The sequence below is a fragment of the Hesperophylax consimilis genome, chromosome 13 (genome assembly GCF_061612785.1).
Source record: "Hesperophylax consimilis isolate HC1 chromosome 13, BYU_Hcon_1.0, whole genome shotgun sequence".
In the NCBI taxonomy this organism is placed as follows: Eukaryota; Metazoa; Arthropoda; class Insecta; order Trichoptera; family Limnephilidae; genus Hesperophylax; species Hesperophylax consimilis.
This window is the reverse complement of record NC_142848.1, coordinates 38,128,520-38,153,102: the sequence shown is the minus strand read 5'-3', so window position 1 is coordinate 38,153,102 and position 24,583 is coordinate 38,128,520. Positions and strand designations below refer to the sequence as shown.

General features: G+C 34.3%; 1 protein-coding gene across 2 annotated transcripts in view; it reads right to left on the bottom strand.

Annotated features, from left to right (window-relative positions):
- Window positions 1-24,583, bottom strand: part of loh (thrombospondin type 1 domain containing lonely heart) — a 700,385-nt gene that overhangs the window by 113,738 nt on the left and 562,064 nt on the right. For both annotated transcript variants that reach the window (XM_089639095.1, XM_089639097.1), the window contains exon 8: window positions 15,225-15,417. In XM_089639095.1, the coding sequence (XP_089495221.1) occupies window positions 15,225-15,417 (193 nt within the window). The remainder of the gene's footprint in view (window positions 1-15,224; window positions 15,418-24,583) is intronic.

The window sequence follows — 24,583 nt, the reverse complement described above, 5'->3', positions numbered from 1 at the left end:
AATTAGTTGTCTACCAAACGTATATTTAGATTTTTCGTGTTTGTTTCTATTGTGAAGTCTTCCAACCAAGGTATGTAGGTTCCAAAATTATTTTAGCATAATAATGTTTATCACGGAACTCCGATGGCTTAAAAACATATATTTTATCATATAAATCAACAAAAGCTGATTCTGAATAATATAAGTTTTACTACAAATTATTGTAAGTAGATTTTATAAATGGTCATGAAAAACCAACACATTAAAACGCACGCTTTGAACCGCTTTTTGAGTATGTTGATGCTGACGTCACCAGTCACGGAACTCAGTTTTGATGGAATTGGAACACAATTTAGGTTATAGTTTTATTTAAAAAACAATATTATTATTATTGTGTGGTAGAAAGTTTCAAACTGTTTGAGGTTATGATTATAACCCATTTGAAAATATTAGCAAGTTGTTTATACGTAATAAGATGATTTTTTTCGTGGTAGTGCCTGTTCTGGAACACTATAAATTGTTTATCAGATGCGTTCATTGATGTATTTTTGCACTTTGTTCCTTAATATTAAAAACGGTTAAAACTATTAAAACTAACTATAGCAATTAAAAAATACAGCGAGCCCGGAGGTAAAGTGTGTTAACTTCGAGGATTTTAGAAGCAAGATAGATAAATAAGTTTTTTTACAAAATTCCAATGTTTCGAGGTAATTTTTAGGTAAAACGTTGAATTCTCTGTAAGGGAAAATAAATACTCTTCCATGGGAAAATATTTTTGTATGATAATTGAATTGCAATTTCTAAAAAAGTCATTTATCTTTTTTTACTTCTACCAACATGTACAATAACCTACTGAAGTTAGCACCCTTACCCATGAACGTATTGATAAATAATTTACATGGTCATTATTGTTTAAAAAAAGGGACTATTGCTGGGTATATAAAGAGTTATTGATGTCGTTGACAAAAGTTTCCTGGCCTGAATGTTTACTTTATACAACCTTATATGATTTGAGATTTTCCCTTCCAAAAGTATTATCATATGTTATTAATGTAACGCTGTCTGAAAAGTTCACTTAAGAATAACACCTTAAAAATAAATCACGATAACCTTACATGACGGTTCAATAATATAGACAAATTCAAGAATCAAGAAACCAATAAAAATCCTTTACTTATCAAACAAGTTTTATCAAACTCACAATTTTTTAATTCAGTCCTACTAAAATTTAAAATATTTAATTTTATGCTGGCACTTTATCAACAGCAGCCACATCATTGACAGCAACAAATATTGTACAAAAAGTAATATGGATGTCTTAAAATAGTACCCACAATCTTGAAAAAACACAATGATGAAAAAAAACTAAATGATGAACTAGATAATGAACTAGATGACGAAAAAGTTGATGAACTAGATGATGAACTAGATAACGAACTAGATGATGAACTAGATGATGAACTAATGACTCTCTAATGAAGCTCACACTCTGAGCTTTTCTAAAAGACTGATTGGGGATGCGTTTTTCCAATAATATAATGCATCATGTTTAATGACCTTGCTCATCGTTACCTGTGATTATTTCAGATGATTTTTTTAAATGAGCACCATGAAGTTGTAAACTAACCTGTAGAAATGTAATTATTTGTGAGATATTCCTGATTCCAAACATAATTGTCCCAAGTCTCGTATGGGATCACAGCATTGCGCGTCACACGTTAACCCCGATTTACAGATTTTCCAAAACAAACGGCCAGAAATCAATTTGACGTACGACCTCGGAGCTTTGTAGCCACACCGTCCCAGATTGCAACAACTACGCAACTACGCTGCGCTTTAAATGTGTTATATTCTTAACACATTGAGAAAAAAAGTTTCAAATTTCTTCGATCTTGTTTCTGATTCCACGGTACTAGCAGGAGCACGGCAATACATACCTGCTTTCAACACAGTATTTACAAGAAATATATACACAGTAGATTACCAATGATAATGGTGATCTAGCAGGAGCACGGCAATACATACCTGCTTCCAACACAGTATTTACAAGAAATATATACACAGTAGATTACCAATGATAATGGTGATCTAGCAGGAGCACGGCAATACATACCTGCTACCAACACAGTATTTACAAGAAATATATACACAGTAGATTACCAATGATAATGGTGATCTAGCAGGAGCACGGCAATACATACCTGCTACCAACACAGTATTTACAAGAAATATATACACAGTAGATCACCCATGATAATGGTGACCTATTGTGTATATATATATATCTAGTAATAGCAAGAGCACGGCAATAAATACCTGCTCCCAACACAGTATATACTAAAGATATATATATATACACAGTAGATCACTCATGATAATGTATTTTTTTAAGATGAGTAAAAAGAAGAAACAATAAAAAAACATAAAACGCCCAAACGTGGAAGACCCCAAAAGGCTGAAAAACTCCAAAAGAAAAGCACGGTGAGCACATAACACGCAGGTTGTATATTTATCGTTGTACATCCTTGAGTAGGTAAAACGTTCAAATGTTGGATCCACTAATTCCGGTGCGTTTTTAGATAGTAGTTACCTAGCACAGATGCGGCTATCGAAGAACTGAAGTATCTACATAAATAACAGTAGAAATGAGTTCCCTGAGGTGTGGATAGTTATAATTCATGTTAGATATTTGAATACTATAGTGATAATTTGAATGTGGGATAGTGAAAGATTAATAATGGCGTATCTGGTAGGTTTGAAAATGCACAGCGGATAGAACGAGAAAGGACTATCGAGAAAATAAATTAGGCGCTACTGAATACAATAAATCGTCGAAACCCATTGAGAAATGGCATGACCAAGTGAATCATCCAATGAGATGTAACTGAAGAGAATGTTTGCAAATAGTTTTTTTTAATAATTATATATAATAATTATATAATTATATCATCGTGGTAATCCACGACCTGAAAGTGTGGACAAGTGAGGACACTCGTGGGCACCTTATGTAATATTTACCTGTCTAATTTAAAATCATTCAAAATCAGGGTATTCACATCCATTTTATAATCATAAATCTTGTTTGTAGGAACGTCATAAGAGTAAAAATGTACTGATTCTTGAGGTGACATTTCACAAAAAGTGAGCTTTATAAATATGGAATAGGAATAAGCTGTATTATTACTTGAAGAATGCTTTATTTTTACAGATAAAACAATTAATACATTTGCTTACCCAGAAAGGTTGCGGTCTTTTGAAATGGCCCTATAGTGAATTAGTTATTATCCTTCGCTCATTATCATCCTTCTGTCTGCCTTTGCATCAACCAGATTCTAACAAGAAACACTACCCAATTGATAATAATATTCAGCTTCAGAGAATCGTTTATTTTCGACATCGTTGAAGTGTTATCACTTATCACCCTGTACGCGAATTCATAATTAACAAGTAAGAAGACCGGTCTAAGTGACAAATTACCCACATAATACACAATACGTCAGTTTCTGTTCTCGCACGCTGTAGTCTACGCTTATAATGTAATATCTGTGGCAATGGTGCAATAACACATTCATACAATAGAACAAGTGGTCACAAAGTTGGGACAGACTGGAAAATCATATTATTTACTGCAAACAGATTTATGACAATAGTCACTGAAATTAGTATCTATTCAAATTAATGATGAATGTATTCGAAATTGGATCGCCAAGAATAATGCTAATAACACGAATACTGACCGACAGCAAAGATATGTTCAAGGCTTCCTGTACCAATTTCCAATTGGAACGATCCTTTATAATTCGAGGGTAGAGAACTAGATTTTTAAACTATTTTGCACCGAAATGCATTTGGTGACTTCAATTCTCATAAAAATCGGTCATTTTCCAAAATGTTATGCATTGCTGTTTTCCTTCCAAAGTCCATTATTTCCGTGAATTTTTCCAAAAATCACTTTTAGTGTGTTGGTATAAAATTATAAAAGGCAAACATTCATACATATAAATTCTCCAGTGTTTTTTTTAAATATAAGTTGTAGCGGTAGACAGCCGGGCGTCATTGGAATTTGAGTACCAACTGAGTATTAAAATTAATAATTAGAAATCTCATCACGCTAAAAGCTATAACGTTAAATGCATGTTTGGTAGAAATTGTGAGACTTGCGGGAATACAGAATATTTCACCAAGCTAGTAAAGTCTGAAACGTTTAACGTTTTCTGTGAAACAGTAAAATTTTAATTTAAATTTTTAGGTACATTTCATTTGGAATTACGTAAAAGTTAATTTTGGTCTGAATACAATGTAAATACTTATAATGCGGTTATTTCTAATTTAGAAACTTTTAAATCACTTTTTCGTGTATTAAAACAAATGTATAACATTCATCTAGTTTTTTATAAATAGTTACCGGACCAGTTTCACCATATGACGGGCAACTGAAGTCGAATGTCCTTTGGATTAACACCATATTATTTAACTCACTAGACTAACGTTCAGTTATCAAAGATACAATGGTAGATGTATCTCATATCCAGATTTTCAGAAATAAAATGATGGAATGAAAAACGATAAATGAAGAAAAGCGGTAGTAGATTTTGACAGGATTATCAAACCGATAAACCATAAAAGCGTTAGGCGGGTAACTGCTTGAAAGGTTTTATGTGTCCTTTATGCGGCTTGCCCAAGCAATGGGTGATTTACGATATAAAAATAAGTTCATAAAAGGAAAATAATTCTATTTAGCTCTCCGGAGACTCCAACTAGGAACGCATGACCACAAATTTTACGAACGCATTTGGGGCGTTTTTAATGGCTCTTATTACCATTGGTGGTGGATGGTTGACAGACGAAAAAAGATATTTTTGAAAATTACAGACCAAGTGGGAAGGTTCATTATTTCTTCACTGGGCGGGTACTAGGAACGCCTACTTACACTTAAAACATACAATTTAAGGAAACCTAACCCAATTAAGTCATATTTTTATTAGTGCGAATTAATGATTGAATTTTAAATCCATTGAGATTTGCTATGGAGTCGTGTTTTGGTGAAAATAATACTACTATTTTTATTAATTTAGAGTTTATGAAGAGTGTGCTTTTTATTTCTACTATTTCTACTATTTCGCCACTCGTTGCTATGGCTCAGTCTGTCTGTGCAGATAGAGAAACAATAGCGCCTGTTGCTTTTATGTCCAACAGATCTTTTTTAACTGGTTTTTAACTGTCACAGGCAACATCTATATAGTATAGGTTTTAAAAACACACACGTATTTGAATGAAAAATTTCAAAGCTATTGGTGAAGAACTTTCGAAGATTTTAGATTTTGAAACGAACGAACATTTACATTTACAAGATACCTACCTAAGTACCTTCCATTAAATAGTATGTACATTCAGACATTTAATAGCAGAAAAAAAATATTGGCGCCGCTAAAAAGTTATTAAATGCCAAGATTGTAAGAAAATCAATGTAAATTTTAAAAGTTCAATTGTAAATGTATTTGACTTAAAACCAAGCGTTTTTCAAAAATGATTGGTAATTTCCGAATTGAGATGTTTCTACGTCGTACTCAATGGCGGCTCTTCTTCAAAGACCTCCGAAAAATATACTGCGATATTTATATATAATGTACTTTAACTGCTACCAACCTAATATACAATATTACTTTATCTAAAACATGCGAACACATGAGCATAAGTTTTCCTAGTGAGGTGACATCCTACTCGTAAATTCAGTTACTGATTATTTTACACTCTAATTAATGAGCTTCTTAAAGATGTAAAGTACGTATTTATTTTCTACGAACCTTGCTCAATAAGATTTTTGTAAATAGTATTAGGAACATTTATTTTTATTTTTTTATTACCAATTTTTTATTTCATACATAAAGGTAGGTACATATATAATTATACAAAACATAAGACAGTAACAAAAAAAATCCCACAAAGGTGAAGCCTGTGCGTGAGTATTATTAGTTATGTATTCAAAACAGTGGTGGTTAAAGAAAGAAAAAATATAGTACCTATAGATAGATTAATATGATTTTACTGGAGTTTTAATAAAAAAATTAAGGTTGAAGTTAAATAGAAGTTTTTTATCTTTAAATGTAGACTGTAATGTCATATTTGAGGCATTACAAATTATAGAAAAAAATGTTACTTGCACTTAACCGTTTGAGTGCCAAAAAAATTCATACAGTTGCTTGTAAAATGCCACCAAAAAAAAATCTTTTTTATGAAACTATATATTTTTTTAAAACCCCATAAATTCTTTGAATTTTCAAGGATTTCTTTCGGTGTTTTATTAAAGAATATTGGTTTAGAATCACGCGGAGGAGGTTCCCAAAGTCCAGGCGTTTCGAAAAAATGAGCATTTTACGTACCGACGTACGCGCGAATCAGAACACGACTGACGCAATCGACGGAAATCGACGATCGGCAATCTTCGTTAAAACACGAATCGACGAAAATCGACGATTGGCACTCAAACGGTTAATACCTACTTATAAAGTTTATATGCACCAGCATAGAAATAAATAAATTCGCATTCGAGTAGGAAAGTTGTGGACTCGATTCCCGCCGAATCGCAGACAAATTTGCTTAATAAGGGCATTATTATTGAGACGGTATTTCTATATACATATGTACAACATACGGACGCCTTCTGTCATAGTATTATTATAAAAATACTATATTATATTTGTACATTTATATTCTTTTTACAACTCAAAAAACGTCCCTGGCTGTACGGTGTAAATACGGGAAACTGTGTCGCCACCCGTTTACGTATGAAGGTGTGAAGTAAACGTCCCTGGCTGTACGGTGTAAATACGGGAAACTGTGTCGCCACCCGTTTACGTATGAAGGTGTGAAGTAAACGTCCCTGGCTGGACGGTGTAAATACGGGAAACTGTGTCGCCACCCGTTTACGTATGAAGGTGTGAAGTAAACGTCCCTGGCTGGACGGTGTAAATACGGGAAACTGTGTCGCCACCCGTTTACGTATGAAGGTGTGAAGTAAACGTCCCTGGCTGGACGGTGTAAATACGGGAAACTGTGTCGCCACCCGTTTACGTATGAAGGTGTGAAGTAAACGTCCCTGGCTGGACGGTGTAAATACGGGAAACTGTGTCGCCACCCGTTTACGTATGAAGGTGTGAAGTAAACGTCCCTGGCTGTACGGTGTAAATACGGGAAACTGTGTCGCCACCCGTTTACGTATGAAGGTGTGAAGTAAACGTCCCTGGCTGGACGGTGTAAATACGGGAAACTGTGTCGCCACCCGTTTACGTATGAAGGTGTGAAGTAAACGTCCCTGGCTGGACGGTGTAAATACGGGAAACTGTGTCGCCACCCGTTTACGTATGAAGGTGTGAAGTAAACGTCCCTGGCTGGACGGTGTAAATACGGGAAACTGTGTCGCCACCCGTTTACGTATGAAGGTGTGAAGTAAACGTCCCTGGCTGGACGGTGTAAATACGGGAAACTGTGTCGCCACCCGTTTACGTATGAAGGTGTGAAGTAAACGTCCCTGGCTGGATGGTGTAAATACGGGAAACTGTGTCGCCACCCGTTTACGTATGAAGGTGTGAAGTAAACGTCCCTGGCTGGACGGTGTAAATACGGGAAACTGTGTCGCCACCCGTTTACGTATGAAGGTGTGAAGTACACTAACTCGTATATCTTTCCTGAATTATAACCCACACGTAAAACTATTTTACAGCAATATATTGGTTGTCTGGGGAGCGGTGACCGGGTATGTCATCAAAATGACAATACAACACACCTACAAAAAGTGATATAAAGTCATGAAAAGTGATGAAACGAAAACTAGGTTAAATAGGTAACTATTAAACCTAGTTTTTGCTTCATCACTTTTAATGACCCTATATCACTTTTTAAAGGTGTATTGAATTTTCATTTTGATGAAATATCATGGAACCCTGGGGAGCAAATGTTCGAAAAATGTAAACCCCTGATTACTTAGTCCTCTAAAAGGGTTAGAAATGTTTTTGAGAATCATGTAGGCGTTGCGAAACAGAAAGTTCCCCGCCATTGTTTTCTCAAATATGTAAAGCTGCAAGGGTCGTTCCTATGAACTTGACGGTCAGGCGCGCGCTTTCTGACGGAGTACGGTCAGTCGTACGGAATTCCAGCTTTGGTTAGTGGAGAATATTATGTTATTATATTATGTCTACTGCCGCCAAAGTATTACTTCTGAGGTGATATGGTTTGCACCATGTGTTCATTAAATAGTAATCTCGTCATATTTATACCAAACTGAAGAACACTGAAACTGAATGAAACAACATACTTATCACTTATCAGAAAAAAACACAGTATACAGGCGTACACAGTAAAGCAAATTACAATTTGTTAGAATGGTAAAAATCCGTATAAATCGAAGGTACCTATAGTATATTTCGGTATACACCTACTATATCTACTCCGTAGGGAAAAATGTCGACTTTACCCCGTAAAGAGGTATAAACTTAATTAAATTTTAATTACCAACTCGGTTTAAAGAGTTTTCTTTTAAATTAGCGCTGAAACTTTTAGTGAAATTTTCTGCATTGAGCGCTCTTTTAATCTCTTGATTCCGATCGCCAGCGCCTCTTTTCCTAAAAAAATTCCTAATTTTAAAATATAAATTAATTAACATATAGGTATATTAAGCTACTTTGGTTGACTCAGGTTAAATAAGATTTATATATATATTATTTTATTTACACGGGTTAAGGTATACATATTATGTTTACTTGTAATTAAGTATTACGTACTTATTATTAGGTTATTTTTTCGGGCTTTTTGGAGTGGCCTGACGCGTTTTGCTCGGTCTCCTCTATCTTCGATAATTACGAGGGATATTTCATATATTCCTCCCTTAACAGTGTCAATAAATATTCCGTACAGTGTTTAAGTTGCATAAGGGTACAATTATTTTTTTTACTGGACGTAGAACGATTTTAAGAATAGGTAATAAATAATATAGTTAATCCTAAGTTAGAATTCAGTGTTCATAACATGAGACCAGCATATTGAACATTCACCAGATGTAATAATGATAATAAATGTAGTCAATCCTTCGGTCCTTGATGAAGAGACCAGCATATTGAACATTCACCAGATGTAATAATGATAATAGATGTTTTTTTTTTTTTTTTTATATATTCAATAATATTATTATTGGGTTTATAAAAACAGTTTATTTTTAAACAAGTTCTGTTGTGTAATTATTATTACGCGTGACAGCTGTTTCGCCCTCTAAAGGCATTATCAAACTGTCAAACATTTCACTATCACTATATCTATTTCACTATCACTATCAAACAGTTTGATAATGCCTTTAGAGGGCGAAACAGCTGTCACGCGTAATAATAATTACACAGCAGAACTTGTTTAAAAATAAACTGTTTTTATAAACCCAATAATAATATTATTGTATATATAAAAAAATAAAAAAAATAAAATGGAGTTCTACAAATTAAACTTAATAACAATAAATAGATAATAGATGTAGTCAATTTTTCGGCCCTTGATGAAGAGACCAGCATATTGAACATTCACCAGATGTAATAATGATAATAGATGTAGTCAATCCTTCGGCCCTTGATGAAGAGACCAGCATATTGAACATTCACCAGATGTAATAATGATAATAGATGTAGTCAATCCTTCGGCCCTTGATGAAGAGACCAGCATATTGAACATTCACCAGATGTAATAATGATAATAGATGTAGTCAATCCTTCGGCCCTTGATGAAGCACTGGTCTCAGAGAAGAAGAAAGCATAGTCTGATTGCGGCTGGCAGTGCTTCCAGCGAAGAGAAGGATCGAGCGAAACAAGTGTATAAGGGATGTAAGAAAAAAGTAAGAGTTGGAGTGAAAGAACGAAAGAAACGCCTGGAAGAGAAAGAAGGAATCAAAATGACAAACCACTTCCAAGAAAACATTAAGTTATGCATAGCTAATTAATCTGTGGACTGCCGATGGGTCTCCGGAGAACATGCGAGCATTCTAATATTATCCTTGAAGAGAAATTTGCGATGCCATTTTGACCTTAGCGCTTCGAAGAATGTATTGAAAACAAAATCGGCATCATTTAGGGTAATAAAACTTTAGGCTTCATTTTTGATTTTTATAAATGGCACCGCTCTGAAGGCTGAACAAATATTTTTCTGTTTTATGGTCTGGCAGGTAACAGGTAACATAAAACATGATTGTAAAGGTATTAATAGTCTCATAGTATTAATTGTGCTTCATAGCCAAGTAAAAGCTTTAATTTTACATATTTATAATTTTACTGACATATGCACATAATTATTTTATTTTATAATAATTATTATTAACGGGAAACTCAAAGTGTTAAGAATAAAGCCAAAAAACTTAGAGGTAAATAATAATAGCTGTGGTTTGAAATAAAAATTCGATAATTTTATAGTTTCAGATAAAAACATATACAAAAACATCCAGTATTTCAGATACAAAAATATCCAGTACAACAGAACAAGGGACGGGATAAGGTTATTTAGACCATAAAAGAAATAAGTTAGATTCCAGGTGTTAACATCCATACATAATACTGTAAATAGCCAGTTTCGGTTATGTAATAGAACAAAGAAACTAATTTTATAAATATTACCATAATAAAGTTTTCAGTAAACACATCTGATCTTTGTAAAATATCGTTTGAAGGATTCAACGAAGAAATGAGCTGCTGAGCAAAAGAACAATTCGTGAACCAGAGGGAAAGATAATGGAGGACCATCAATAATATCTATGTATTATTATATTGATGAATAAATGATATACAATATAATACACACAAACATTCACGTACAGATGTAAAGATGGAGGACCATCAATAATATCTATATATATTATTATATTGATGAATAAATGAAATACCATATAATACACACATACATTCACGTACAGATGTAAAGATAATGGAGGACCATCAATAATATCTATATATATATATATATATTTGGAGAGGCAGTCGATTTAAAATTTACTTTATAATTAATGGGAATTATTTTTTTTAATAAACAAACATAGTACATGAATTAATTAATTTTTTAATATATAAAGACAAAAGAGACATCTCTGATCAGATTAGGATAGACTTTTTTCTGCAGGTGAATGATAAACAAATTACAGTCGCCTTTTGCATTTGATCAGTGGATTCATCTGGAATTGTGTCATTTTGTCAAAAGAGGTCTATTTAAGACAAAAATGATTAAAATATATTTTTTGTCACAATAAATGTCACAAATCATGGCAGTGCGTATTATTACAATCAATGTGCTGATTCATCTTATCATTAATATTTCTACTCTCTTGTGAGCTGGTTGATATTATAACCTTATAGTGCAAATGCAAAGTTATTGTGCTAATTGCTGCCTGCCACCGAATCTAAAGACCAAGGAGAAGACCTCAATTTGCGAGTGCCATTTTCTGGTGAGTCTTTCAGTTCATATGCATTTTTGGTGACTGGTTTAAGTTGTTTTCTCCCTGCAGAGTGAATTTATTAATCAATCAAATTATTTTCATAGGGAAATAAAATATTCCCTGGATGGTCTGTGTTATTTACACGCCAGATCATCAACCAATATTATTATATTGATGAATAAATGAAGTACCATATAATACATACATACATACACATACAGAGGTAAAGATAATGGAGGACCATCAATAATATCTATATATTATTATATTGATGAATAAATGAAGTACCATATAATACATACATACACAAACGCATAATTTTAAAAAACGCAATACAAGTTTGCATGGTGTCTTCGCTTTAATGTCAGCAAGAATTAAATTTTACTTTGTTTAAAAAGAAACTGATAGAAGCTGCACAGTCAAATGTAGATTTTGTTTTTACAAATAACACGAATGTGAACACCGTCTTCACAGCTTCTGATGGGAAAACTAATGGAGTTTTGAATAAGACATTAATTATTCTACTGCCGTTGGCCGTTCGCTAATATTTTAGTGCCAGCTCTTTTAGTAAATGATTTGTCCTTCGGATGATTGAGATGCACTATTAATTATGATAAGTTATCCTAAAGTTGTAATTTAGTATAAATTTCTCCAAAATGGCCAAACAACTGCCTGCGTAGTAATGAGAGAGAGAAAATGACAATTTATTTTTATTTTTATTGAAATATATAATATTTTATATAGTTTTCATACGTATCTGTTTCTTTGTATAACTGTGTTTAAGTATTTTCAGTATATTACTACTCGCTGAAAGTTTTAAGTCGACCCAAGTAACGAATATAACGGTGGCGATTAATTTATTGCAACATGTCACATTTGGTGAAATTTTAACTGCTTATATATTGAACAGGGTCTAGGACCGGCAACAATATTAATAATATTTGACTAATTTATATAGCGCCGTTTTCGTGAATGAATCGCCTCAAGGGCGCTGATAACAACAGCGCTAATTGCAAAAAGGTTGTTTCTTTGTGTTCCAACAAAAGATTTTCAAAGGTAAAGTATACGTTAAATATACGGTAGATCACCAAGGTTATATATGCATGAAATTATATCTAGTCTTTCTTCTACGGATCGTAAGTAGAGGTGAGAATGCGTCAAATATACGGTAGGATACGGGGTGGGAACTGAACGCGATGCCAACTCAGCCAGTGACCTGTCTATTTGACATGTAGGTACTATGACAGGTAATTCTATATAGATAGAGGTCAGTGATCCTACCGGCACTGGAGCCACACCAAAGGCGCGCTCACTGCTCATGCAAACACGCTTAAAGTTTCCGCATATAAACTGATTGATGTACAAACTGAACCCAACCTGTCAATGTAAGTCGATTTACGGCCAATTACCCGAAAAGTATAAATTTATAAAACATATCAGAGAAAACCGCATACTACTTTATAAACATATTAAGAGTGCACCCTTCTGAAGAAAAGCAGCAGGTCTGGGGATTTAAGTTATCTGAAATCAACCCTTCACTAAAAATGACATCACTGATCCGCCCCTGATTGGTGAGCTATAAAGCGTATCGGTCCTCCACGGATACGGTCCACGGCAAATGAATGTAACTGCTCCGTGTTACACGTATTATAGCGTATAGCCAGCTGTTGTATCCTGTCCTTCCCGGACGCGGCATTAACATTTTTCATGATAATCCTCCGGTAAGTCACCGAAAGACCGAAACACGGCCGGCGAGCCGAGCGGCCGTAAATCGGAATCCCGAGTCTCGAGTCCATAATACAGAAACTCCCGCCATTGTCTCGGCATTAGACTCGACGCGTTCGCCGCTCTTCGCTTGACAGTCGGCGCTATTGTCGTGTCCGTCTTATATTGTGAGCAGACGGAGGATGCTGCATGACGATTCTTTAGCATTAGCCTAGCAACCTTCACAATTCACACTTGACGCACCCTCCAAACGGAAATATTAAAAAATATTCCATTAACACATATTTTGGAAAAACATTTTTTTCAAAGTACTGTTCTTTTAAAGTGCATATTTATTTTATTTTCATTAAATTAAAAACTTGATAACACAGGCTTGGTCCCAGTGATGTTTACATTCAAATGTAAACAATACATGTACCATGTGAAGATACTATAAACACAAAACTTAAGATTTGTAGTATATCAGTAGAATTTAATGATGTGATTGAAATATTAAAAAAAACGAACGATCGTTATTTTCCGTCAAATTACACTATCCCAAAACTGTAGATAAAAAACAATATAAACATAAATATTTGAAACAAATATTGCAGAGAATCATCAAAAACTTGGGAATTGGGGTATTTTCATGTTCAATTCCTGAACCCAGAAGCGCCAAGAAGTTTGTCCACAAATGTTATGCAGTTCTAAAATATTGTTAGCCTTTCTGAGATATTCTATAGAGATATGCTATATCTTCAATAGTTATTTCATCTGTGTTCCATAGACACGGAATTAAAATAATAAAATACGAACTCTTTAGTTCTGCTTGTTAGGTTGGCAACACTCCTTTTGTCATTGTCTGTTGGGCGATTTAAATAATATAAATCTTGCCGGGTGGCTTTCGCCAAATTGACTAATTGAATGGAGGATCGGTTTGTAGAGGCGGACGCGAAATCAATTTGGGAAATTGAATCACCGCTCGAGAATCGGTTTTAATGGTCGGAATACCAAAATAAGAAAAGGTACAACACTGCGGTGATAAATTATAGTTGCGAATACGAGACAAGCAGTGGTTGTAGTTTTTTTTTTAATTTAAAATTTTACCAATATTAAAAATTTACAATATTGATAACTTGCTTAACTACCACACTAGGCTCATGCCCGTATTATGGCAGTCGACATGATTAACCTTCCAGCGGGCGCGCTGTCGTAAAATTTACGACAAACGCGCCTTATCGCTTCCCCAACTCTTGCGACTTAGTTGTAAGCATCGAGCTTCGAGCTATGCTAGAGTCAAATCAAATGTCAAACATTTACCGCAAGATATAAATGCTTTTCTCAAAGTGAATTACGGGAGGGCAGTTGAACCGATAACAGAAGAATAAAACAGAAGCTTTCCAAAACGCGGTGTTTGTCGGTTATGTGCACTGGATAAGAAAAGATCCTCAGCATCAATGAAGTGTTGCCGTTGCCAGTCCTTTACATGCAAGAACCATTCTTCAGTTGAGGTGGTTTGTAACAATTGTAAGGATGAGAATATTGATTCTGACTAAATAGGTCGATAAAATATTTAGTTTTGAAATATCAACATTTTTAGAGTTTTGCTTCGTTTTTTTAAGAAAGTCAATTTTTTTTTAAGTACTGCCTATTATGATTTTTCATATCCTTAAAGAAATTCCCTAACGTTTGTATAAAGAAAACACCTTTTACATGGAGAAAACTTGATGACGTAAAATTTACGACAAGCTCAAGGGAAATTTCTCAACGCGCCCGCTGGAAGGTTAATGTAAGAATAACAATAATAAAATATAGCGGAAATGGCTTTGTAGGTATTAGATTTATCTTCTATGTTATTTCATATGGAGATCCGATTTTTTTTTCTAACATAAAAATGTTATAAATAGCAGAAATAATTTGGCGTCTTGTTTCAAAATTTCCCATTTTCTTTTATTCAAATGTTTTCTACTTAAATCCCTTTTTTAACGGGACTAACTATTTAAGTTGGACCACTTATTATTATTCCAGATCACGTATCCTGATCACCACAAATTATTACATATAAATATTATGTATTTGAAAATCTTACCTAGATAATTGTTGGAATGGTGCATCTCAGTGACATTGATCCTGCACGCTCCCTGGGGGATGGTGGTCAGCAGCGTGTACCCCAGGGGCATCTGCGGCCGCGTGAACAGGCCCGACACCAGGCGGGATCCGCAGGCGCTCTGTCCCGGCGGGTTGGGCCCCCATGCGGACACCACTCCGTCAAGTCCCACAGCCTGGGAAAACAAAAACACTGTCAAGAAACCAGGAGGATGAGCACATACAGATTGCGGTTGGGATTTAGAGGCGAGAGTTCAATGTAGCAAGTAAACCACTCTGGGTTATTATAAACATGTTCTTCCACACAATCACCTTTTTAAAGTTTCGCACTTGGTTATTATAGTAACAAGCCAATCGCTTAGTTACTAAATTTGCTTTAAATGAGAGTCAAAACTCATATAGAATCTCCACAAAAGCAAAGTCAAAGTACAAAACTGAAACACAACCACTTAGCTATGAACCATCGTAAAATAATCTCAGAACAATGAGCCAATAAACCTGCTTCTGGATATGGAAAACACATCACTTATAAAATAGATACATCCACAATATCAAGATATTCCCTTTCTCCTGCTTTTATCTTAGAAAATACCATTTCCACTAATATTGTAAGGAATATCGGATATTACCTCAGTGATAATCAATGATAATCGGTAGGTTGTTAAATATTTATATGGGCTAGTTGGTATATTTCTGGTGGAAAGAATTTCCACAGAATATTTTAGGAATGGCATCACTATCTAGCTTACCATCGAGTGAACAACTCGAACTTGCGAACAAAAATCGCGAATGGGTTCATAAATTGGGTGAATTAAAATTATTCTTAAACTCAAACACGTGAACTCTTATTGATTTTAATTTCATACGAGTGGCGGCAAGGAAGGTTGGTTTTATAAATACATTTAATTCGTTAATCGGTGATTTAATCATGCCGTAAAAGAGAATGAAATTATTTGTTATAGTCTATAGCAGTGTTCCGCAAACTTTTTATGTTCACGGTACACCTAACTAATCAAGAAATTTTAACGGTACACCAAAGAAAAAAAAACAAGGTAAATTTTGGATAAGATTGGCTAGGCTTATTACGAATAACGGCGAACTTTGAGGTTCAACTACGAAAGCTGCATGTCATCATAATTTAAAAAAACATCCCAGGTTTTGAATGGTTTGTTTGGCAAAGCAGGGTTTGTCTAGCCGGGTTTGTGTAATTATGATTGATATTTATCACATAACAGTGACAGAATGACCGCGAACTGTCACCGAATCGGTTCGAGAAGTGAATTTTAATTTTACCCAATTGATAATTAAAATGCATATTTTTCCGCCGCCACCAAGCCAAAAAGTTTCCTTTTATAGTAATTACGGCATATCTAAAGTTTTTTTCTAAAAATTATTCGTAATAAGCGTGGCCACTCCGAACCAAAATTTACCAAAAACAATATTTTATTAATATTTATTATTAAAATCAATATAACATGAAAAGATGTTTAATGCGAAATGTGAGCCTGTTTAACTGAACACAGACGATCAAAATTTGGAACAATCGTTGATAACGCTGCTCGCATCTCTTCGTCGATCGTCCTCAGGCGTTCTCTTTTTTTGACTTTATCGTAGTGAGAGTTAAAAACCCCAATTTGCATAAATAGGTCGTGGCAAATGGTAATAGAATTGCAATAGCTCGCTTTGACAGCAGTGGATACTCATTTTTTTACGTGGAGTCAAAATGAGCTAACTCTGTTTCAGAAAATTTTAATTTTAGTGTCCGATCAGTTTTAAGCTCCATGAATTCTTCCTGCTCGTTTATTGGTAAATGTCCAAGGGAAATGCTTTCCGAAAATGGATTTCTTACCCAGTCCATAGGTTGCAGGTCACACTTAGGAAAATATGAGTTCATTTTTTCTGCTAACAGCTCTAAGTGTTTCACTATCAAAGCCTGCATTTTTTTCTGAATCGGCAGCCATGACATTTGGAAACATTTTGTTACTACCATTGGTAGCGTGGCTGATCCATAGCACCAACTTAGCGCGAAAGCTTTCAATCTTGTCCGAAGACGTTCAAATGTTACAATTTCTTCCTTGCATTTTTTTGTTCAGCTCATTTAATTGAGCGAATATGTCCGCCAGATATGCAAGTTTTGCTACCCATTCTTCTTTTTTAAATAGATTTGCAATTAATAAAGTCAATTAAGTTCGCGACGACACAACCAAACACTAGCATTAACGAATGACTACTAAACAAGCGGGCGCAACGTCGCCGTCGTAATTCGTAATGTTATGTTGTCACGCGCATGCACCCCGATAGCTCGTGCGCAATCACGTGATAATGTAGCAATAGCACCCCACTTATGTAGTGTAGCACACGTGATAATGTAACGTAGCGGCGTAGCACACGGCCACTTCGCAGCGATCGAGTCCCACCCACGCCACCTCCGGCCGCCGCGCCGCACAGAAAAGCAAAGACCGATTTACAGAGCACTTTGTGAGAAGTGACGCGGGACTCGCGGCACACTTACAAATGGCCACGGTACACCAGTGTGCCGCGGAGCACACTTTGCGGAACACTGGTCTACAGTAATAATATATATATATATATATAAGTACGGTTGCTCAAAATGTATATATTTTCATATGGAGTTAGAAATTAATATTTTTTGGTGAATTTATTTTTGTCCTTTTAAAAACATCAAATATTTGTTGGTGTTTGATAAACAACAATACACATAATTTAGGATTCCAGAGCAAGACTTAATCAGCTATATATTAGGTTTAATAACATCTTTACATTTCGTTAATACTTGTACATACAATGTAAGAATGTACCAAAGCTAACCAGAATAGATAGCGCGTGTTTTTCATGTTAATTTCCCTGTTTAGTAATAATATAGTGTAAATAAAAGAAGTTAGTAATTTAAGCAGATAACCACACATTAGAAAATTACAAAATGTCTAGATGTTATGTCATTTTCAAATATTTTTTTTTACTCTCCATTCCAAATTAAAACCTAGATGGAATAGAGTAAATCCAACCTTATTTTTCACTCTCTAAATTTCGAGTAACATATTTCGCTAACCGAAATGCGCAATATGCATGGGTTCGTTATATTTGAGCCTTTTTGTGTTGCTTATAAATCCTGCCCTATAAATGGTTAATATTGTTTCAACTAGATGCCGTAAAAGTTACGGGTCTGCTGAACATTATGTTTTCTTCCTCTTCTTGGTCACCAGATACCTCGAGCTTGCCTATGCAATACGCATAATATATAGTATTCGATGATCGAACGAAATTTAAGCTGGACTCATACGGCCGAGCCAGCGAGCCAAATAGACCCGTTCCTAGCCAAAACACATTGTGTGTGGGTAAGCTGAGGTTGTTTTTGCCTTGGCAGCTTCTTTTTGATATTCGGCAAGTCCAGAATCCACGGAGCCGAGCCAAAAGGCACGGTTCGGCCGTATGTGACAAATACCATAGCCAATGGCTCGACGGCTCTGTCGTGTGGGTGTAATCACCTAGCTAAAATCCGCTTAAGGCGAATATAAACGCCAAACATATTTGGGTTTCTACCCCTTCCAACAGAATATAAAATGTGCACATTTTTTGGTCTTTTCTGCACGAGACAAGTAATTGCAGTAGCCGCGTACTATGTACCTGCAATACGTAGGAAGCGCCCGACCAGGCCTCCCCGTTTGCCAATGCTTCCGTATACCTACTAATACCTTTTTAACTGGTGGACGATGTGAACTTACTCGTGATAGTACTCCCTCTCTAATCACGATAATTTCTCAACTAGGGAGGTATTATTACCACTAATTAGAACATATTAGCTTTACATGTATTTAAAAAAAATTTACTTATACCTGCTTTTATTATAATGTAAAAAAATTGGAAAAACAAAAAATACTTATATTGTGAATTTATGTAGCATATTCATAAACCTAAAATTTCTCAAATGATATAACATTCTCAATATCAATAGAGTTGAAATCAGGAACAATTGTTGATGACACATCGTCTGTAATTATACCATTTTGTAACTCCATTGATGATGATTGCGTTATAGGCGTAACTTCTACAACATCACACGAATCTTGTATTTTTTCTGAATATGTTAATTAACGCTTTGTTGGAGGTTGAGAGAGTGTTTTTTTTAGTTTGTCATTGATTGCATCGACTATAAAAGGATGATTCCTAATTGGCATATTCCTGTTATTTCTTGGATCAATAATTTCAGGAAGTAAGCAATGTAAATAAAATCGGACAAATTTGGGTTCCATTTTTATTTTCCAGAAATCGTCGTCTTTATAAATGTATTCAGTTTTTAAAGGATATTTTCGTCCACTCCATACAACAAATAAACAGACATTTTTTTCCGTAATGTGAAGTTGCCCTTGTACCTGAAAATACCAATCATGATTTGTATTTATGCTCATACTTCCATCTTTGTTTATCCTCCAAAAAGTAACTTTCTTCTCTTGAATAGCTCTTTCTAAGCCAAGTTTGAAGGAGGTTAAAGGACATTTTACTTCTACTAGCATATCGCCGCTAAGACCGTCCGGAGAAGCTCCTAGAAATGGAAATTTCTTGTCAATAAATAGCCCACACGGTTGAATTTCAATATCGTGTTCAACGCTAGCCTGATGTAAAGCTTCTTTCTCATATTTTCTTCCGTGACTTATTGAAGATACATGAGAGATATTGACTTTGTACAGTAACGATTTTACAAGAGCTGCACAGCTTATATTGTCTCTTCTACGAACAACTTTTCCAAATGAATATGCTGTGATCATTTTACGCCGCAACTTCATCCATTCACTGCAGTTACTCTGTAAAATTGTAATTGTAACTGTAAAATTGTTTCCCGTTCTATTTTATTCCTATCTTTTTGTTTTTCTCTCAACTCATCCAAAAGTATTTCTTTCTCCGCCTCGAAAATAGATTCAGAAATATCTGGTTTTATGCAGAACTCTCCATACTCAGCATCTTTTCGATTCATGTGTCGCTGAATTCGATTTTTCTTTTGAAAATATCGCAAAGTAAGACGACATTTCGATAGTCTGTTTTCTTCTGATTTTTTTAGTCTGCCTCCAGGAGTTTTCCCTAAAAGCTGTTTATGTAATGTATACAGTGGTTTTCGAGAGTTGTGGGATACAACCGCTGCATAGCATAGCCCTTGATAAGATTGCTTATTGGAATAATTTATCCTTTTTCCACCTAAAAATTTGGCTATTATTCCGTTAAACCTTTCTTCAACATTATTTCGTTTTATTCCTCATCTTCAATAAATTATGGACCTGTAAAAACGCATTATTAGTCAACATAAATGCAAACGGAAAGCATTTTTTTCCGTAAGAAGTAAGTCATTAATTTTGTTATAATGAATAAAACTATACATTCAAAAGTATTACATATCACACAAAACTCCCTCACCGTTTGAGAACTAATAATACTCGTAACCAAAATAATGCCGACAAGAACAAACCGTCAAAAAAACTGTCACAAACCGACTTCCGTTCCGTGCCACGTTCCGCGGACTTCTGTACAGATGCTAGAATGTTTGCGTCTTATATCACCACGAATAGAGGCGACAATTGCTTGACCAGCGGTGTCTGGATATATTTGACGTAAGCGCCAAAGTGAGTTTTATTTATTTGTTGAATATTTTTATATGAATGAAAAAAAGTTAGTCAATAATAATTATAAAAAATAATCTTAGCCATAAAACTGTATTTTTTTAAAGGTGTTTCTTATATGAGTTCTTAGTTACCTCAAGAAAAAACAAAATTATCAGTGGTTTACGTTTATATTTTTTGTAACGCAACCAATAATTTTATTTTAATTCCGATCAATAATAAAGAAAGAAAAAGCTTCAATTTATGCATAATATATTTTTTGGTATTCATAATGTATACCGATTCGTAGCAAAGATTAATCTAAATAGTGATTTAGCATTTACCTTCCTCTTAATAATCAGTATGAATTCAGATATCGAGTTAGACAATATGGCTTACGGAAGAAATATTCCTCCTAAGTATGGCCTCTTCAAGCGGACTGGATTTTGTTCTGGATGTTTTAAAACATAAATTCCTATTTTATGTACCTACGTAGGGACCTATATTATTACTTATCACTTACTTTTAAATAAACATTGTGTATATAAAATATTCTAAAAAAATAAAAAGACTTCGTTTATTATTTATTTATTTACGCCACAAAGGCTTTTACATGTATACTTTGTTTAATATAAATTATTCAAGAATACAATAATAAGTGTATGTTACATAACATAATTAGCCGTTTATCAACAATATAAGCAAGTACATTACAAGTTATCATAGATAGTTCTGTTGAAGACAGGAGTTTAATAATTACTTATAATAACCAGAGTACAAGATACCACTAAAGTTACTATGTCAGTAGTTACGGAGCAAAATGCAGTAACTTTGTTGATATTAGTGAAAATAAACATGAAATATTTCTTGTAAAGCATGTTTGTATTTAGCAAACCTTTATTACGCCAGATTAGGTATTTTACAGAACATACCTTAAGTTTTATTCTGTATTAAAGTAATATAATAACATGTTTAAAGTAAGTTTGTAACCTAATTATAAAAAATAAACATGACAAGTTTGGTGTAAAGCATATTTGTAATTAACAAACATTTATTACGCCCGATTGAATGTTTTACAGAACATTGAAAAATTAATATAAAGATAAAATGTGCATGAAAAAAAAAAGTTGATCTGTTACAAATATTCTAACAGATTTTATTTTAGACATTAAATAGTAGCGGAAACATCGATTGAACTATATTCATTACCTAGAGGTTGTCTTCATGAGTAATCTAGTACTTCCCTGCTGACGATAATATCAATATTATTTTAAAATTTAATTCATTCTGTGTTCCAACTACCTATGTTTCTCGAACACTAAAGAAGCGAGACTGTGAATTTTCTCGATTTTCTTAAAATGTCGCCGATGCATGAGGGCAAAGTTCAACCAGAATTACAAAAATCGTACAAAAAAGCGCAGAGCACAAAATTCGAAATAAAATGACACCGAACACAAAAGTAATGCGAAGAAACCCTACCTACCTACTGCCACGAATACAGCTGAATACAGCCAACGGAAACCCTACCTACCTACTGCCACGAATACAGCTGAATACAGCCAACGGAAACCCTACCTACCTACTGCCACGAATACAGCTGAATACAGCCAACGGAAACCCTACCTACCTACTGCCACGAATACAGCTGAATACAGCCAACGGAAACCCTACCTACCTACTGCCACGAATACAGCTGAATACAGCCCAACGGAAACGCGCTCAAACGCATCTGAGGAGCCAGGGTCAAGTACGAATGTGAGTTACGGTGCTGATGAGATGGAAAAGATCAATATCAATAGTAAGTATTCAAATAATTTCATAGCCACATTATGCATCCTACTTCTCATACCACTACTATGTATTCAATAAATGTAAGTTAAACGAATTAAACAATTTTATACAAATATTTTAAATTTTTTCAATATACTCTACACATTAATATATTTATACATGACGATTGATGTTTTCACGAAAATAACTGCGGCAGTGTCCGACATCTCCTGTCTACGATTTATTTTTTTATGAAACCTCCTCATTATTTGATTTGCAAAATGTTTTTTTTTCGCAACAGAGTTTGACTAGACAATAATATCATATTATAAATTAATTCAATACAAATCTGACGTCCCGAACCACAATTCTGCATTCTGAATCATGGGGCGTCTCTTTGCTTCATAAAGAGATTTTATAGTAAAAGATAAGTGACTTAATGATCCTACCAGCAGGTAAATGGGTCAGTGGGTTTGGGTGATGATAGATATGAATGGAGGGGCATGAATAATAATTATTATCGCTGGTGGATGTAGATCAATTGCTGGCGGATTTAATTACAACAGGTGGGTTGTTGACGGTTGTATTGATAGCTTGATTAAGCGTTTGTTTGATTAGATTCCCGCCATGAGAAATGTTTTGTGTAAACACGAAATTGCGTAGTTCCCGTGTACCTACAAAGTCGAATTATGGTCACGTTAGGGAAACTGGTTATCCTACTGTTGGGTTAATTGTCAGGAAAGGATGTAAGTTATACTGCCTACCTATAGCAGAACATAATTCCAGAATAGGCGGTATTCGGAGAAATTCTCTACCGTAGTGCACGATCTCAACTAACTGCAACTTTTCTACCCTACCTAGAGTGTTATTTAGCGAGTAACAAAGCCCTGGAAGAAATAAATGAAGAACGAAAGAAAAAAAAATTTCACCAGTGTACCTGCGTATAGGCCATCAATGCCGTTAGCTCCTTTGTGCAGTCTCATGTGTTATACCTGTAAAGCAGATAGAGCGCGCCTGCATTTTGTTTGTATGTAAAACCTGACAATCAGTATGTTAACGATGCTAACTACCCTGTTTGGCGATTCTACGGAAAACTATTTCTTATTAAGCCCAGGTAAGCAGGTTGTAACCTGGTTATGCGGTGGCGGTAGTTGTGCAGTAAATTAATTTAACTACCGCTTGGAGAATCGCCAACCATTCTACCGGAATCAGCTTATTCGACGCCTTACTCACCCAAATGATATAACTTTTCTGACAGAGGTGAACAATTGATGAATGGGGCATGAAGCATGGACATGAAATATAAATGTATTGTATTTTTAACAAAATAAGGCATATTTATATTTCATACCTTCCAAACTCCCACAAAAATGCAAACGTATGGGATTCTTATCGGTCCTCGTACATTTAAATTTATTTTTCATTTATTCCCTTCAAACATATTTTTTTTAAATGATATAAGTCATATATTTTAAAATATTATATATCTTCGACCAAAACTATTCATTATACATATTTAATTATTTTACAGTATGCACGTAAAATAATTTAATTTCTGAATGATTTTTTTTATTCATTTTATTTTATAAATTTTAAAAAATTACTATTTTGGTGATTTTCTCAACTACCATACTAGGCTCATTTACGTAAAAATAACAAAATAATGTTGTGTAGAACAAATTATAAAACAAAAGAACATGTTATGGTAAAAGAAAAATAATAAAATACATATTATTATAAAAACCAAATTAGAAATAAAAATAAAGATTTAAATGATTCCTAAAAAGATATTTTAAAGAAAATAGAAATGAAAATCAAAGTAACTAAAGTAAAATTAAAATACATTTAAAACACAGGTTAATCATGGTACGTACTAATTTACAAATGTACCTATTTACGGTCACATTATCACATTTGAATTTAGTGACATAAACAATTAAATGATGTAGTGAAAACCTTTTTTTAA